Source organism: Phalacrocorax aristotelis, chromosome 6, assembly GCF_949628215.1.
Source record: "Phalacrocorax aristotelis chromosome 6, bGulAri2.1, whole genome shotgun sequence".
NCBI lineage: Eukaryota > Metazoa > Chordata > Aves > Suliformes > Phalacrocoracidae > Phalacrocorax > Phalacrocorax aristotelis.
The window spans coordinates 41706453-41725521 of NC_134281.1; the positions used below are offsets into that span (position 1 = coordinate 41706453).

The window sequence follows — 19069 nt, forward strand, 5'->3', positions numbered from 1 at the left end:
ATATTCTTTCTTTGTAAAGCAACACCATGCACTGGTGCAAACAAAGTATGGCTTACCTGTCTGTTAATAAAAACTTTACTGCATTCACTGTAGATTGTCTGAAGTTGCAGGTATAGAATACTTCTCCCCCCACCCCTCAATAGTTCTACCTAATATTTTTGCACAGTAGGGCCTTTCATTCAAGCATCTGAACTTGTATTACACAGGTGGGTAAGCATTATTATCCTGCTTCTTACAGATTGGGAAGGAGACAAATTCTTGAAGAATAAATTAATGGCAAACCTGAAGCAGAATAGCATTCTCTGTACAGCAGTCTCCTCTGAAGTCATCAGTCAGCTCTCTGGAGTAAAGACAACTTGCAAGAGAAATAGTTTGTGGGATCAAGCCCTCTAAGCAAGTTCCTCCCAGTAATGAAAATCATATGGGAATACTTGCTTGAAAAAATCCTTTTTCCCTATGAAACACTTCTAGTATAGATTGAATATTCATTAAAAAGATACAGATTATCTACACAGGACCTATATAGTTTAAAACCTCACCTATAGTTTGATGCGTACTTACATAGAACTAAGAATTTTACATGTACTTATGCCAGTGAACTAGAAAGACACCTCTACATCACTACTTTTATTGCTCTTCCATTGCACAAGTTGGGTTGAGGCCCTTGAAAAATGTGACCAGTTGCACCATTACCCTGGCATGCGATGAATTACTTGCACCTTTTAGATTCACATTCTGCATAAGTCATTTGACTTGTCAGCAGAAAAATAAGCGAGGAGAAAGAAGCATATTTGCAAGTGGCAGGAAAGTAGCAGCAGGGACACAGCCTTAAAAAGTCTCTCTGAGATCTCAGATGCCCTGGGACATTACTAACCACTGGTCAGGTCTCACTTTCAAGTCTCACTTTTGTAAATGAAAAACAGCTCAAACTCTCACTCACTTAGGCCCTGATCCAGAAAGGCACTCAAGCGAGTATCTAACTTTAAACACAAAACTAGCCCCATTTAAATCAACTGGATGTCTCAACTGTTTACAGTTACAATATACGTTTAAGTGCTTTGCTGGATTGGGGCCTTAAGGCAGAGATTGTTATTTAACACTTTCTTGAAGGTATCTTGCCAGTTTCTTGTGCCTCAAACAAACTTCATCTATTTTCCACCCACTGCATCTCCTGTTGTTTCTTGAACAAAGACAGATGTCCCCAGTCTGAACACTTCAGATTCTGCCACCACAGTAATCTATGAACAAGCAGATATTAAATTAAAAAGCAAGTTACTATTTCCAAAGTTTTCCTTAGGACAAGAATAAATAAGCAACATTTCACTGTCAATAGAAAAAAAAAAAGCAAACAGAGGCAGTGGTGCACATGCTGTGGGGCAAAGGGAGACAATAGGAAACGGGAAAACAAACTAGCCCTGCAGAGGAGGTAACAGCTTGAGGCATTTTTCCTTGCCACAGCATTTCCCTCTGTAAGATTAGCAGGAGGAGCTCTCACTTCTGGCTGTAGCTGATAAAGCACCAGAACTTGCCATAGGACTTGCCTGCTGAGAACCACTAGAGACATCTGCAGCAACACCATGTGGAACAGTTTTTTCAACAGAAGCAGAGAATATCCAGCACCAGTTTGCACAGAATGGCTTCTCCACCCATCTGTCCTTGCACTATCTGATGCAAAGACTTGTTTAGACAGTCCCCAACATAGGGTGACGAACCAGGGTTGCACAAAGACACATCCTGGTTGGATGAGACATCATCAGAGCAGTTGGTCCATGAAGCACTGGCAGCTCTTTGGCCTCTCCTCCCAGCTCTTCCACCGCAAAGAAACTAATCACTCGGACAGCAATGGAATTATTTAAGTAATCAAAGGGAACTACTTCTTTTAAATCAGAGCTGAAGAAACTGCTTAGACAGACCTCAAAATAGTCAGCAGGGGATCTCTTTGAAAAAAGACAGACTCCCAAAGACCATGAAAAAAAAAAAAAACCACACTGGAGAACATAGATTAGAAAAGAGGAAAGAAACAGCATGAAAAGGAAGAAGTGTCATGTGCTCTGCTAACTGCACCTCTTAATTAAAAGAATACAACTTTGGCTCAGTGAATTGATGTTACTGCACACCCCTGCTATAACACACATTTTTAAAAGGGTTACATTCCTGTTCTTCAAAATGCTGAAGGATTTATATTCATCTGGCTACAGTATGTTACAGAACTAAAGACATTACAAAAAGATAATCTCTAGAAAGTCTGTGCTGCTGTTCATATATTGAAACATAAGCAAGATATTATTGGTTTGGAAGCTGTCAAGACACTTCTCTGTGTGCTGCAACAGAAGTCAGAACGAGACATTATCCAGCCTCTATGAAAGGCTTCCATTGGATGCTGGAAAAATCAAAGGCCAGAAATCCTTTGGGGTGTTGACATTACTTTTCTAAACTAAATCATTACAAGTATAGTTCCCATTCACATAAAGCTAATTTTATCTGAGATATAAAGCTTCTAATATAAACAAAGTTTTTGAAAGAAAAATAGGTCAATCATTTTAGCTACCATCCCAAATAGCATTGCAGCTCTGTCATTTGCTAATACCATTATACAGTTTGGGCATGTGAACATCTGTAATCCTGCTGCCCAGTACATTCTCCCCTGAAAAAGTAAATTGGTACAGATGGATTTTTTTTAATAACCCCAGTCACTAAAAATTTGAAAATAAGAAAAAGCACTGGAAACTGCATTGTCATTAATGTGCCTGTATTGTATTAGACCAGACATGTCTCTGCTTGGAAACAAATTGATTGCATCTCTTGGTAAATCAGTCACACTGTGGATAATATACCAATCATTCCCTAGATTAAAGAATAAGCATCTGCTTATAAACACAAAACTGAAGAGCTGGCACTGCTGCATAACTTCATGGTATGTTATATTTCCCTGCTGTTCGTCATGTGCACTTAAGAATTGAACCATACCACGTTTCTAACACCAGATCAGGGTGTTCATTTAAAACTGTAACTGCCCTATGCTTTTGGCACATGTACAAAAAAAGTGCCTTGAAATACAGTTTTTTAAAAACAATGCATACAAAGTATGTCATGGAGCACTTATCAGTGACTACCCCTACCCATTCATGATTTCTAACAGCTACCCCTTCCTTCCATCTATTCTTTATTAGGCAGCTCAGACAAGCAGGCAAGTCTTGCAGCATGCTTGGAAAGTCAAGAAGTTTGGATGAACCAAAGGAACTGGAAACGTTCAAATCAGGGACTCTTCAACAAACAGAATTTATTACCAGCATCAGTCACAGTATGCATTTATTCAGCATTTACATCAGTTGAAGGAAGAACAGGTTTGGTCAAAACATCTTCCTGTGACTTCAAAGTTTCAATTGAGCAAAGCATACCCCAAAATTAAAGGGATGTTAATAGAAAACATCTAAGCAGATGTTGGCTGACACAAGAATATGCTAAAACCCAAACAAAACTCTGGGACTTTGAATTGCCAATAGAAATTATTTGTCAGAGTAGCTCAATAGCAAGTGTGCTCTGCTCCTCATAAAAGAATGTGAGTGAAAATGCAGCTGCACTCTGCATCAGATGATGCTTCCAAACACTCCTGGCATCTTTGAATAAGCCTTCTACCAAAGGCAATATAAATCACAAAGTTCAGTGAACGCCATTTCACCTCCAAATCTCAACAAAAAACAGAGTTCCATAGGGGGCAAGTTCTCATTGAAAAACACAGAACAAAAAAAATAACAAAAAACCCTCCATGGAAAGCAGGCACTAACAATGAATTTCCAAACCTTCAGTGTTTGTGGTCTCCACGGGTCACCCTCCTGTATATTGCATCTTCAGACATACCAGTATACAGATACAAGGGAGATAGAAACCCTAGAAACACCTCAGATTAAAATTGGCCCAGGACAGAACCTGTTGGTGCAGGCCAGAAAAGGGCTGCCAGAACCTTGCCTGCCAGGTGCACCTCTTTTCCAGCACATTTTCACCTGGGCTTATATCCAAAATAAACCACTGAGGTCCCAAATCCCAAACATCAAAGATGAATGAACATAAAATATCCAGAATGTTTCCTAGTTTGGCTAAAACTAGTAAATTCTGCAGAACTCAAGCAAGGATCAAATCTTGTGCAACAGGAAAAAGACACTTTAAGCTGTCTTCCCTTTCACTTCATCTGAACAAACATTAGATAGATTCAGGCAAAACAGAAAAATCCTGAAGATTACAAAATCCTTTTTCTACATACACAAAGTCACTCATTTCAGAACTCCAAAAAGTTTTGAGAAACTAATAAAAGCAAAAAAGCCACATAGGAGACTAAAACCAGGAGTTGTTTCCCAATCAAGAGAGCTAATTTATACTTGCAGCATTAAATATTTCCTTTTTTTATATCTTTATATTCCTCCAAAATGTGAAAAGTAAGTTCATACTCATAGAACACCTATTACTCTCCTTGAACTGCATGAGCAATTACAAAATAAAGGCTTCAAGAAAAAAATATTGTCTCAAGTAGCAACGGCTTTCATCAGATACTGCGAATGCTTTCCTGACATACCGATAGATTTAAAGTTTGGAAATTAAACTGCTTATTTCAAGTCATAATCCAGTCTGAGAAATTTTTCTAGTAGAAATAAACAGTATCTTTTCACTAGGATTTGACTGAATTCTATACTATTTACTACTACGCAAATGAGATGCCTTTTAATTTCCTAGTATATATTTCTTTAAGAAGAAAGACAGGATATTATGATTAGGGTTGGTAGAGGGCATGAGAACATATATGGAACAACCATTTGCATTTGGCTGTTCATTTTAACCCCACTATGGTATGAAAGTCATGCAAAGAAGATTGGATAGTATTTTGTTTAGTGAAATCAAATACCCCCCGAGCAGGTATTTTCCTGTATGCAAAGCATTTGCTTCCTCCCTTCCCCCATACAGCTATGCAAGAGTAGACGCTATTTTCTCATATGGTGAGCGCTTTAAATGACAGTCGTCTTTCATCCCTGAAAGCTGAGACAGCTATGCATCACAGTATGTATAGCACAGATCAAAACTGCCCTTTCCCCCATGGCATTTGGTGCAGGAAGCAAAAGCAACACTATATTCTGCTTAAAGACAAAATCCAAAGTATTCAAATTTCACACGTTCTGCAGAGGATACTTAACATCTATGGGAAAAGGGGCATCAGCAGAACTCCAGACTACCACTGTTTGTCAATTAGTTTTCCTTTGCTGCACAAACCATCTCAGTGGTACCACCATACATTTGAACAATATTGAAGTTGACGGGAAATACTCAGGAGTCGTACCAGTATGACAGAGCAATGTGGCAAAACAAAACAAAACACCATTTCTTTAAAGCACCGCGTGTACTTTAAGTCCCAATGAAGTCAATGAGAAGAATTGCACTTCTCTAATTCCAGGCAAGATATTCTAGGACACTCAGCACTGAAAGTGCTTTCTATAAAACAACTCTCCTCGTCCACTGCTAGATGAAGCATGGCTGGACACAAAGTAGCAAAATTATTTTCTATGAAAGAAGTGGATTTGATTTTGAAAATACAGAAAATATATCAAAGTAACTTTTCGATTTACTTTCTATGTCTACTAGTAACAAGTACCATCATTAATAGGAATAAGTTCACGCTAACTGCTTAAAGATACATCTTTTAGGGCAACATCATCACACTCAAGGGGTGGGTTTGTACCACACATCATCACTTTCACAGTGAAAGCAACTCAGTTTTACCCAGAAATCCCAAGAAAAGCTTAGAGAGTGATTCCACTGAGGCCAAAATTAAGACAGATAAATCTTTCCTGAACAGTTACTTAATTCACTTTTTACCCCTTATTTGAATAAAACTGATATGCTGAATAGCTTCAGACACCATGCGCTCCAGTTCAGAGCAAACAACTTCGAACCCAGGAACAAATACAAACTTAGTGCAGTTAATATTTATTTTTAACAAAAACAGTGATCATTAAAAATATATATATCTAATAAGGAGAAGATGTAACGAATCCAGCCTGTTATTTCCAAAATGACAGTACTTCCCATCGCAAGTCCAGCAGAGCAGGCATTATTTTATATGGGAAATATTTTAGCTGACTGAAAGCAATTGCCTGCTAAATTTCCTAAAAGATTCATTACATGTATTCTTTAAAGGACTCTGGCAGAAAATCTGTCAGGCTCTGCTGCTCAGATTGACTATTTAATCAGCATTACTGAATGATTGAGCCCCAGAGGATCATAACCACTTGTAGGATCTTTAAGACAGCAAAGTAAGTGGAGATCAAAAACTAACATTTCCTTCCCGCACCTCAGTCATCTTCATTGTAATCACCAACCATCTCTGGTGTCAGTAATTTGCAGTAACAGTACAGCAACAAATAGCAGGATAATACAGGCCTTGATATCTGATGAAATGGAAGCTAAATTAGAACAATAATCCTTCAAGAACATAAGTGCCTTCTCTCAAGGAGCCTGACACTAGCTCATACAGGCAAGGGGAGAAAAAAGTGTATAAAGTAAGGCAACAAAAGCAAAAGAAAGTTGAGCCTCCATTTCACCACATAACTATCCTTTGCAGTATTTCAAATTATTTTACAGTTCTTCTGACAGATATGTCCATAGACACCTCTCAGTAAATTACATGGAATATACACACACTTAATCCCCTACTTGCAACATCGAGACAGAATTCTTCCCCTTAGGCCTTTTCAGTTGCTACAATTAGTCCATATGAAGTTACTCTTGATAATCTTAGGAGATAACTGGCAGGGGGAACAGTAAAACAGAACATCCGACAATTACAGGGTTTGGGTAGGGGATTTCTGTAGAGCTGACAAAAAAACACCTAACATACAAAACAGTACAGACCACTTCAAACTGCATTTTTCCCAAACCAAAGGCAGTGATAGCATTGCTCTCCCTGTTACGACCCTTGCTGGATGGTCTACAACACCCAAGGCAACGGCTTCAGTCATTTATTAACACCACAGGAAGAACGATGCCAGTTAAGATGTTTGTGCAGCATTCAGTCAATCTCTTGAAAAAGGGGACTGCTCTTAGAGCTACCCGTGGATTTTTAAAGCTGGACGGGACCATTATACCAGTGGTACCCCACAATAAATATATTGCGGGCCAAAAAATTTGCCCAGTGCTTAAGAGCTCCAAGCCCAGAGTCTTCAGAATGGCCTCAAATAAGAGAGCATTAAAACCAGTTCAGGAAGAAAGAAATGGGGCAGTTAGTGTAATGCCCAACCTAATCTGTCATGCCCTGAATAGCACAGCCAACAAAATAAACTAAAAGCAAATCAGTCTGACTTTGACATTCCCTATAGATTTTCAGTGTAAATAAAAAGGGTTGGTCACAGAGCTCCTCATATCTGGATGATATTGCTGCTACGAAAAGTATGAGACCAAAGATCTTAAGAAGATTCCATATGGGACATCAAATTTCTGCCCATAAAATATTCTCAAGTTTTGTGAACCTTTTAATACTGCTCAGGGTTCACTACACAATCCGTCGTAAGAGTCAGAAACACTCCTCAGGATTTAAAAGATTTTGTGGTAAAAAAAAAATTTAAAGAAATCACAAAACCGGAACATGAGACCATAAATCACACCCTACAAACAGACTCAAAAGAAAAAATGGCAAATCAGATATCATCTCCCCCTACATAATGGGAAAAAAAAAAAAAAAAAATCAGGAGAACATCTTCTTTTGATCCCTGATGAATTAGAACTTTGCTAATGACTAAGATTGCTCTACAGTGAAAGGATGCCTGTACAGCTTCTTCCCCTGCCTGGGCCTCTTTTTGGAAAATTTACGTAGCAGTCAAAAACCCTTTGACTGTTCTTTTTAGCTGGGCATCCAAAGGCCTTCCTAAAGCTCTTTGCTGTACTAAAAATCTGGTTTATACACATGTGAGATACTACAGTTCTTCACGTCATGAACAACGCGTGTTTTTCAACATATAGCAACATACCATACACAGGAAAAATAAAGGGAGAGGATAAATAATGACAACATCCAATGTATGGCCCAGCAGTGGAATGACCCTTAACTTATGAGAAACAGAATCTACAGCTATGATGGGCCTCCACTCACTCTGCTGGGGAAGGCATTGTGCTCCACTACTGCATGCATTAGAATGCATTCTATTATCCCACACCAGGTTTCAATTATTCATCTCTTACTCAACTTCAGATTTACTTATTTAAAAGGATACAATTTTAACAATAAATCTCATGGGCAGTGTTAATTAAAAGCTAAATCTTGCCCTGAGTTGGACTTCCAAAGTCTATGAGAATGTTCACAGCCCATTTATTTATTCCAGCATTGTGTCAGTTATTAAACTACAGTAAATTAAAAACACAGTGACAGACCAATAGCTAAAATAAGTGAGGCTTGTTGCATCTCACTTACAAAGGTTGCCAGACTTGGGCTCTGTCAGACTGCCAAGAAAAGTGAATTTAAAAGCAAGGGGCCCTCAGTTCAAAAACATCCTATCATGAACATGAAGTGTTTCAACCTCAGAGATGCCAGCAGTCCGGCATTCCCCAGTTATGATTAACTGCTTCATGCAGTACTGGGCAAAGGGACCATGCACTCAAACCACAACTCCGGACCATTCAGAGCCATAAAAAGCATCAGCAGCACTATTAAGTTGCCCCAGATATCAGAAGGAAATTGATGAAGAGAGTCAAGCCTCATGAGCATCTACACCAGCTAGAAGGGGGCCAGCTTTGCACCAGCCAGAGCTTCCAGGAGGACTTCTGACATACTGCTAATTAGAGCAAATGCATCTCTCCTGCCCAGCAGTAGCAAAATGCACCAAATGCCCAGACAGGGCCAGAACAAAAGAAGAACCCACTTGGAATTTCAGATTTAATCGCTGGCTGATAGTTACTTTTTAAAGACCTCATTTTCACTTCTAATTACCAGCTTCCCTCTCGCTGCCAGTTTCTCAGCTGTGGGGTATTACTAGCCCTCCAGGACTACTCAGCTCCCCGGAGAGCTCTGTGCTTTTACTCTTCATAAAAAAGCAAAGGGCACACAAATCCAAACTGAGAACTGTTTTTTTCATTTGGAGAATAGCTTTAAATGTAGGAAGAGAAAACAGTTCAAGACACTGGAACAGTAAGTCAATGGTCAGACGCAAAGATCCACCTAGTGCTATTCTGTGACCTTTTGAAAGCATTTAATGACATAAATCCATTTTCCTAACAATCAACTGAGAATTAAATGACCTCTTGTCATTCTGGGTGAAACACACAGAAAGCAGAGCTCAATATGGTGCTCTCTGCAGTCAGCTTGTTCTGGAGAAAGAGATGTCTCCATCATGCCACAAATTTTCACTAAATTCAGAGTGATAATGTATTTTAAAAAATAAAATCAAAACATACAGAATGCATATTAACATATAAAATAAAATTAAAAACTAAAATGTACAGAATGCTTGTTACTTATACAGCACATCAAACATTTCAGAGTAAACAAAACAATTACAGATACTTCCTTTTATTTGAAGCCAAGTTAATTTTGGAGAAGAGATGTTCAACCATGATAACTGACCTCTTACAGGAAAAACTGGGAGAGGCTAAAACTGTTGCAAATACAGTGCAGACCCACAGTGCTCAGATATACAATAACTCTATAAAGGTGTCAGGGATAAGAATGATATTCACTGTACAATAAACATGATGCCTCTCCATGAAGAGGAAGGTGAGGTAACAAGTTTTGCAAAGAGGACTTCATTTGATCAAAAACTGATCTGATCTTAGTTCTAACACTGACTTTTTTTTGTCATTTGGCCAAGCTTCTGGCTTATCCTAGAGACTGCTCTGTGTACACAGTCACACTTAACTTTGAGGACAGAATTACTGAAAATGAATTAAACAGAAAGAAAACTAAACCCCTCTCCAAGATATATATTCCACAATGTTCAAAGATATAGAAGCTGAGGTGGTGGGACAGGCTTGTACGCTTTATTCAGCTGCTGCTAACACCACAATGACAGCATTCCAACACAGCATTTCTCCTCCTCCAACCAAGTCAAAAAGGTGACCTTAACACTAGCTTTGTAGGTCAGAGCAGTAACAAGCACAGGCATAGATAATTTTTTCTGTGAGTGGGATGAAAACTTAAAAGGCTCATCAGATTCAAGAATCATCTAAAAACATTCAAACCCCTTTCAATTTGTAGTAAGAGAAGGTCAAGAATACACCTTCCCGACCTCATGGGGTGTGCTGAGTCTGGACTAATCCCTCCTGGTTTTTTTCCAGATGTCTGACTATCCCAAGGACTTCAACGATTAGCAGTTCCATAACATGTTCATATTTGCAACAAAATATCTCTGGCAAGCTGTTTTATATTATCCAACATACCCAGTGCATAATGTTGTGTAATAAAAGCTGGTACCAGGTCTAAGAATAAAGATAAGTTCTCACCACAACCAACACACTCTCCTAGGAGAACTTCAATACTCCTATGCCCTTATTGTATCTGCTTTAAACTTCTAGGATGTCCACCAGCCCAGCCTTGTCACGACACTCTGCAATTCATTCTACCATCCTGGCATTTTTGTTGTTACCCAAGAATCCTTGTACATGTACCATGTACCTTTACATCCCTGCTTTTAAACTAAAGCCTTCAGGAAGAACAATCCTATCATCAGACGCTGACATTCTGTTCAAAATCAGACAAAAGTTCTCTGGAAGATGGTGGAAAAGTGACTTTAACTGAAAATACTTTAATATAGCAAATGTCATAATAACTTTTCTATGGTGCTACTGCTAAAGGAAATGCTTAGATGAAAACAAAGCAAAATACTAACCTGCAGCCTCTGCCTAGCACAAATTAGCCTATGTACTACTGGTAGTATTGCCATTATTTTTCAAATAATGGCAGTTACAAGATTGTAACAATTCAAAGAAACAAGGAAGGGTGGTGGTGTTATTATTAGGGTCCACTCTTGCTCTCAGGTGTAAGCCCACATTCGGCACCCAAAAGCTTGTCACCTAGGCTAAAGAAAGATAGCATTTTTCCCTATAAATGCCATTTCTGCCTTTTACCTGGACATGGTTAGGAGACTGAGTACAAAGACATGTTCTTTTCAAAGTGGTATTAGCCCAACAAGAAGAGATGAAGTACCAAACATGACTTAAAAGGGGCTCTAGTAAAATTTCTCACTCACTACATGATCTCAAGCAGCTTCGTTTCTCCTGACCAGGCTTCTTCTGAAGCCTTTGGACTGACCTGCACCCTATGCCTTTTCTGATGAGATTTTGAGAAGTGCTCAGCTCTCCCAAGTAAACGTGAGAAGAGATAAAGGTCCTCGGGAGTTCTGAAAATAAGGTCACACAGGTCCTAAAATCCCTCCTTCTCCAGCATGTATTCTCAGCACTGAAGCACACAGTTTCTCTGAGTAGCCATTATGTTCTGTACTGACCAGCCACAATGCGGACACTCTCAGGCAGCACATCACACTTGCACCATCAATGCTTTAAAGCATGGCTTAGCGTCTTCAGGAGGGACTATGTCACCTCCTTCAGAGGAGGACAAAACAGCTGTCTCTTAAGAGGAATGCTCATGCTGCAAATCTGGAAGTACATATCCTTCCAAAGATAATCTCAAGTTCTAAGGGTAAGAAAATCATACCCTCATGTATTTCCAGTCTCTGGAGGGAATGTCTGATGGGGTTATAAAGTTGCCGAACATTTTTCCTTTCTTATCTCTGATCTTTCAATTTCCCATGGCCTGCTGCTATGCTCTGACACAGAGCTTCACCATCCCGCTTCTTTCCCAGATCTGCATGGAGCAGATGTTCAGACTTCTGCTGCAGACAGAGCAGAGCATCTGGGAATGGGACAGGAGTACGCACAACTGACACCCCTTGGAGGAAAGGAGCAGAAGGTCACAGGAAGCCATTGTGAAGTATCAGTTTCAACATATGACCTGACCAGTTTGAAAAAAATCTTTTAATAAAATACAGGCTTCCACCAGGGCCTCCACCAACTGCTTTCTCAAGAACTCATCTAGTTATGAAACTTTGCCATTGTGTATTGGGATGGCTAAGTCCTAATGTAAACCTAGTACCAAATATCTGTTACAAAGTGGAAGCATATCTTTGTACAACACAACGAAGAACAGGGCATCAGCAGCACTTACAAAAAACACGCAATATCTGCACAAAGTAACCAGCACTTTTGCTCAAACTCTTTAGGAGGAATGTGTCTTGCCTCTACATACAGTGACTTACCTCAGCTGTATTTTTTTTTAAACCTTCCCAGACACCAAGGCCAGACAGATGATCTTTCCCTTTGACGCTCCCAAAATGCTATGAGCGTGCCCTGGCTCCCTGCCTCCAACATGGCAAGAGGAAGGCCTGCATGGGTTAAGCCATGCCTGGACCAGCACTACTGAACTGACATGCAATTGTCCCGACCCAGCCAACAGGGACACACTGCCCAGACCTCGCCACCATCAGCGATACAGGATACTTCCTACAAGAGACAATTTTTTCTTGTTCTTCAATCTCCTGTGAAGGTGTTCTGTACCACCTCACAGATTAAACACAACCAGAGCCTCTATGCAGCGCTCTGAAGGGATTTTGCTAAAAGAGGGTATCGAGTACAATTACCCCATGGAACTCAGTAACAAAGCAGACTTGACCGAGGCTTTCTACTGCTTTAGAGCCTACTTCATGCCTTTGGCATGAACTCCAGCTAATGACTTGTTGAAATACATTAGAAAACGCCTAGCATTGTACCCAGCACAGCTGAAACACAGTACTGGCCCCACAATCAATTTACACCTGTCAGATCTACCTCAATGGGAGCAATGTGGCTTTCTGTTCCTGTTGGTGACCATTCTGCATTATTTTTCAGGAATCATATCTAACTAATCATCCTCCAAATTTGTGTCCATCCCAGCAATGTGCACCATGGGATTCTTTTCACACGTCACTAGCCATTTCCTTTCATATACTGCTCTGCAGATTTACTTGGAAACAGTGGCACTCCAGTGTCTCCACTTCAGGAGGAGATCCTAGAAAGCAATCTTCCTCACTACGGGATGCTGGCATGGAATTATGCTGAGAATCCTGTGTTATTGCTTTCCCTCACTAAAGGGTTCCTTTCTAAAGCTACTTCTTTTTCCCAAGCTGTCTGACTTTGGCAGAGCACAACTTCCAATATCACATTGCATTAGATTCCAAATACATGCAAGTTCTTTTATTTTACATTCTATTCCGAAGAGGACCTAAAAGAACTTTACTGTTACATAATGCTAATATTTAGATCTTTATTATTACATAATACACTAGTAGTATCTATTTAAGCTGAAATTACTCTGTTTTTTCAACTTAGCAAATTTCATAACCCCTCCATGCATTTTGTCTGGGCTGAAATGCCCAACTAAGAAAGTAAACATGACCAAGCCTCTCATATGCCACACTCCTGGCAAGGGGTGGTGGTGACTCTGCTTGTAAGCAAACAGAAAAAATGAGAACTACAGAACCATCCTTCAGCTAACACCAGTATTTTGTTATTTCCAAAGAATCATAGACAATTGCTCTCATTTATTCATTTCACTGCTGTTGCATTTATAAATGAGCAGATTAATTGACTTCCAGTATCTCCATGATTAGAATGAAAAAGAAATCAGGACAGAAGCAGCCCTACAAAGTCACTTAACTATTCAACTGCTGCCCCAGCCCCAATCAACCCAGAATTTCTTTAAGCTCTGCTAAAGGGAGTTGGATCCACAGCCCTCCCAGTGCTGCTTGACCCTTACCACTAGGAATTGTTTCCTACCATATAACCGGACTCATATTTCACAGAAACTTTCCTTCCATTTTCAAGTGCAAGAGAATATTATAAGACAACAGCCCCAGTTTGCTAGTTTTTAAAAGCAGAAACTTGAATCAAAGATAGCATCTAAATAATAAAATCATTTAATTTGATATTCATTTAAGTGTTTCAACACATAGGAGTCACCATCAAAACAAACTGCATTATCACTGTCATGCCTCTACCTATGCGAGGCTGGTTGTGAGACTTTCCAGCTTTGGCAAGGCCAGCCCTGACACCAGCTGCCTCATTTCTTTTGGTTCAGGAGCAACTTCACCAGTGAAGTACCAGCACATATTACCTGGGTACCTACAACAAGACAAGAACAGTGGACAAAACACATGACTTTGCAGCCCAAAATAACTGCAGCTCACAGTCTACCAGATTACTAAAAATTGTTTCTTAATATACAAAATTTCAAAAACACGCACAATTGTGTGAACATAAAATTTGCAATTGAGGATGACTGAGCTTTTTTCTGGGGCTTGGGGAAAAAAGGGTTTACACTTTTCATTTTGTATTACTTGACTTTCTAGATATTTCTGGCCTGAAAGACAATTGCTATGTGGAAAGCAGCTGCATTTAGTTAGAGACTTTTTTAAAGAGTTTTCAACTCTGAAGTGCTCTTTTGAGTCTCAGAAGACTGCTGCATTTCTACATGTGTTTCCAAAGAGTGGTATCTAGTGTCACACCTCAGGGAAGCTTTCCCCCACCATCCCCCTTTGCCTAGCTTTGGGTATCTGTATTTAAAATCCATACACAGGATTTAAAACCCTTACCTGCCCAGATCTCATTTGCAATGCTTTAACTTAAAATGCCTGTGTGTACCTAATCAACACAACAGTTTCAGTAGACGTTAATTATAGAAACAAAGAAATTATGTCCTGAAGATAATCTGCTGATACTTCGAGCAACTTTAAGAAATGCAAGATTACAATCACGGTAAGTCAAACAGTGACATCTACTCTCATCTTCTTATAGGCTTATGGCAACAAAAGCATTTTGTTTGTTTGTAAACTAATAAGTGGATACTGGCTGAAACAGCAGCCTGTTGACCTATGGATGAAACAACTAACCACTGGGGTATTACAGGGACTACTCAAGAGCTGTGGAACTTTATCTCACAAGAGGCGCCTTTCAAGGAAATCAACAGTACCCCCTATAACCTGAAACATAATCTAGGGATCTATGGTTATTCTATATGCTTTTAAAAAGCTTTTGTTATTCACGCTTCTTCCATTGTGACTCCTCGCAAAGTTACATGATGTGGAATAATAAAGCTGAAGTGGTAATATTCATAGTCAGACACTGCAAAGAATTAAAAAAAAATACAAGTTAGGGAGTTCCTGTTATTTCTATTCACATTAACTTTGTGGTTTTATTCAGAACACTTGGGCCAGCCGGTGAGCACCCTTGGGAAGAGCACGCATTGAAGACGGTACGAACGTACAAAGGAAAATGTGCTTTTTGTTTTGTTTTGCTCTCTACAAGGAAAGGTCATTGACAAAAAGGAAGCAGCAGGAGCAGGGAAAAGTGAAAAGGAAAAGGCAAAAAAGAGCTTTTGGAAGGCAACACAGCAAAACAGTTTTGGTCACTTAACAATATTTCAACTAAATGGATGACTTGGTAATAATCCCCCCAGAAGAGATGTGACAATGGCTGCACAGGTTCCTGGCCTCCAAGCAAATTCACATCTGACTTGTCCTACTGAGCTGCATCAGCCTACTCACGAGGCCATTTCTGCACATCTGTATACATTTACTGGATCAGAGTGTCAAACTGGGAAGTCTCTGGAGTGGGAGTCATGTCTTCACAGATGTTTGGACCAAGTGCAGCACAATGAGGCTCTGATCCTTCTGGACCTCAGGGGGCTAACAGCCCAAACTACTCTTCAATATTTTCATTGTGTTAGACCGTCAGATCTTGGACTCCCAGCCCATCTTTTCTGGTAGTAGAAGTTAAGCTACCATGAGAGACGAACTTTCATTGCAGTCCTTATTTGACATGCCTGGAAAAATAAAGTATTTTACTTATTTGCTGGTCCATATTCTATCTTTTTGAAAAATCTAGAGATAGAAGGGTAGGGATTGAAGGGTGCTCTATGGTTGGCTGGGTTTCTGATGGAACAAAATCTATTCACCCAGCCACTACAGTTATCTTAAAGAAATTTGTAAAACATTTCATAATAGTTTTGTTTGTTTTTAATTAGAGCATTAGATGTTCAGGTTCCCTTATTCTTCTTCAAAACCTAGATCTTTGGCAAGTTTGGGGAAAATGTAAATGTGGTTGTAACATATGTGATAGATGTCTATCGGTAAAAAAAATAAATCACTTTATCTGCCCATGAGTCAACATCGTAAGTTTTTGCCAAAGATGTTAGTTAAAATACAGGAAATATTTCACTGTGGAAAGTAATTGTGCATAATTACTATATTAATAGCCATACATAAAGGTGAATTCATATAAGGAAAGATACTTCCTAGCAGAATTCACAGTAAATAAAAAATGGCCGGTTTTGGACCTAATGCATCAGTTGCTTTATGTTTTTTTGGGGGGTAGGGGTGTCCCCTCCAGGCTCTTTGAAAACCACAAAATTTCATATTATAACCCTAAAGTTTTGAAATTAACTGAAAAACAAGAAAAAAAAAGATGGCCTGTCTTTTTTTCCACCCCTTTTAAAACTACAGCTATTTGTTAAGCACATACAGCATTCCCTGGAGACACTAGAAAATGACATTTGAAAATCTTCCCACTGAGATGTCAGGGAGAATTCCTACCCTAAGCTAGAACATCTTACAGCCATTGCATCTGCACCAGGAGACTCCTCTGTCCAACAGAGTCGCACTGTGATATCTGGAAGTCATTCAAACAGATCTGCTACCTAACATGCAGTCCCCAGTAATGGCATCATTAGGGACACACTGAAACACAGAGAGAAATTCAGCCACAGGTATACAACAAGAGTGTCCTATCCGTTCCCTACAACTGGCTTTTTAAAGGCAATTATCCTACAGTATCTGCGATGTGGCTCAGAGGTTTCATAACGACAGCTTTTTCAGTTCTGAACTGCTAAGTATTTAAACTCACGGCTTTATCTCTTTAGCGTTCACTTTTTTCCCTTCTTTAAATACTAAGTACGGCTGTATTATCAACCAGCACTTTTCAGAAGTGGCTTGTGATTTAAGTACCCACCATAAAATACCTTCAAGGAGAGGGAGTTCATGAACATCCACCTCTCACTGAAATTCTCATGCAGGCATCCAAAAGCACTGCTCACTTTTTACTGACTTGGCCTCAGAAATCAGTCCTTCTTGCCTAATTCCATCTAGGTCCCTTTATGCATGTGCTAGGCTTCAAACATAAATCATTTGCAAAAGGCTGAAATCAAAACCCTAAAAAACAGAAGGATCGCAAAATAAATATTACTCGTTAAAACTGAATCAAAGAGCCTTTCTTTAAGGTTATTGTTACAAAAAAAAAAAAAAAAAGGCCAAAACAAAACTTCTTGTTAGGCAACGAGGGCGACGAGACGGCAAAACATCCCCAAAGCCGGAGCTAAAGGACAAGTCATCGTTTGATAACGCCACCTCGGGAGCCATCAATCACTTCTCAAAAGCGGGATTGCCTGGGACCGGTTACACTTCGCTAGCAGCTCGGCCAAACACTTGGAAGGGCTCTTTACGAAGCAATTAAACACAGATCGAGCATAAAACTCGTAGTTCGTTAACGGGAAGGGGGTGGGGGGGAGCGCTGGAGCCGGCGGGCTCCCCGGCGGGCGGAGGGGCCGCGCAGCCCCGCAGAGCCCCCGGGCAGGGCGGCGTCCCGCCGGCGGCCAGCGCCGCTCGGTTCCGCGCCCCGCACCGCTCGCTCCCGCAGCCGGGGCAGGCCGGCCCCGCCGCGCCTCAGGCCGGCCCCGCCGCGCCGGACCCCACGCGAGCTCGGGGAGCGGGGGATGGGGGGGCGGGGAGCTGATCACGGCCCCCCTCACAGAATCATCCCCGTCCCGCCGCGGGCGAGGGGAGGCTCCCGCGGGACAAAACCTGGCACGCAGTCCCGCGCACCCCCTACCTTGCGTGGCGTCCCCCAGCTCCGCCCGACTGCCCGCTCGCAGCAGCAGGAGCAGCGGGAGCAGCAAGAGGCTCCCGTCCCCGCCGCCCGGCTGCTGCATTCCTGAGCCGGCGCCGCGCTACTCGCACATCCACCGCGCAGCGCCGGCTTCCCGGGCCGGCCCGCGCACCAGCCGCGGGGCCGCGTCTCCTCCCGCGCCGCCGACCCGTCCCACGCCGCGCCCTCGGGGCTGCCGCTCTCCTGGCGGGCGGGGAAGCGAGCGCGGGCGGCCGCCGCCTCCGCCGCCCTCAGCCCCTCACTTGTCACTTTCCGCCAGCTCCGCTCACAGACCGGCCCGGCCCGGCCCCGGCCGAGCCCCCCCCGGCCCCGCCGCAGCCCGGCCGAGCAGCGCCCCCTATTGTCCCGCCCGTGCCGCCGCCTCCCCGCCCCGCCCGGGCCCGGCGGCCGCAGGGGGGCGCTGGCCTCGCCGCTCCCCGCCGGGCGCCATTTTCCCCCCAAACCCTTGCGGTTTCCCGGCGCGTCCCTGCCCTGTGAGCCAGGGCAAGGGGAGGTGTCGGCCGCTGTGCCCACACGGCTGAGGTGCCCTTCCTCACAACCCACCTCATTCCATCCCCTTCCGAGCAGGTGGATTTATGAAAGCACCACTTCTGTGCTTTCCTCTTTCATCCCTTCCCCTCCCTATTTCTCTTTCCGAGGGTCTGCTGCTCATACAATAAACACGATGCCTGGGATTATTACATTTGGGTGCAGGGGGGAACACTCTTCACTCTTCCCAACAGAGTCCAGTTTTGTTACTTGCTGCCTCCATCCCTAATTTTCCAAGGTCTCCTCCTGCCCCCACAGCAAAGCCTCCCAGAGGGCTCATAGCATTGGGGTGGCCCAGTGGTCAGGAGCTACTGATGCATGTCTGAGCCACAATGGAGGGACTCAACCGACACCAGCCACCTTCTGTCCCTGGGAAGGGCATCACTCACTGCCCAGATGCAGCTGTGGCAATGGGGAGGGCAGCTGATCAGGTTTATGTAACTTAAAGTTTTTCCCACTGAGCTCTGTGGATGTAGTGTTCTAGTTTTTGGACCATTTCTGGTGAGACAAAGCAAAGAAACAGAGAACCAGCAGTGTGGAAAAG

General features: G+C 41.9%; 1 protein-coding gene across 3 annotated transcripts in view; it reads right to left on the reverse strand.

Moving 5' to 3' along the window:
- Window positions 1-18153, reverse strand: part of ROR1 (receptor tyrosine kinase like orphan receptor 1) — a 174452-nt gene extending 156299 nt beyond the window's left edge. For all 3 annotated transcript variants that reach the window (XR_012661197.1, XM_075097369.1, XM_075097368.1), the window contains exon 1: window positions 17941-18153. Coding sequence is in view for 2 of the 3 variants with exons in the window: in XM_075097369.1 (XP_074953470.1) it covers window positions 17941-18040 (100 nt within the window). In the remaining variant the exon portion in view is untranslated. The remainder of the gene's footprint in view (window positions 1-17940) is intronic.
- Between the last annotated feature and the right edge of the window lie 916 nt (window positions 18154-19069).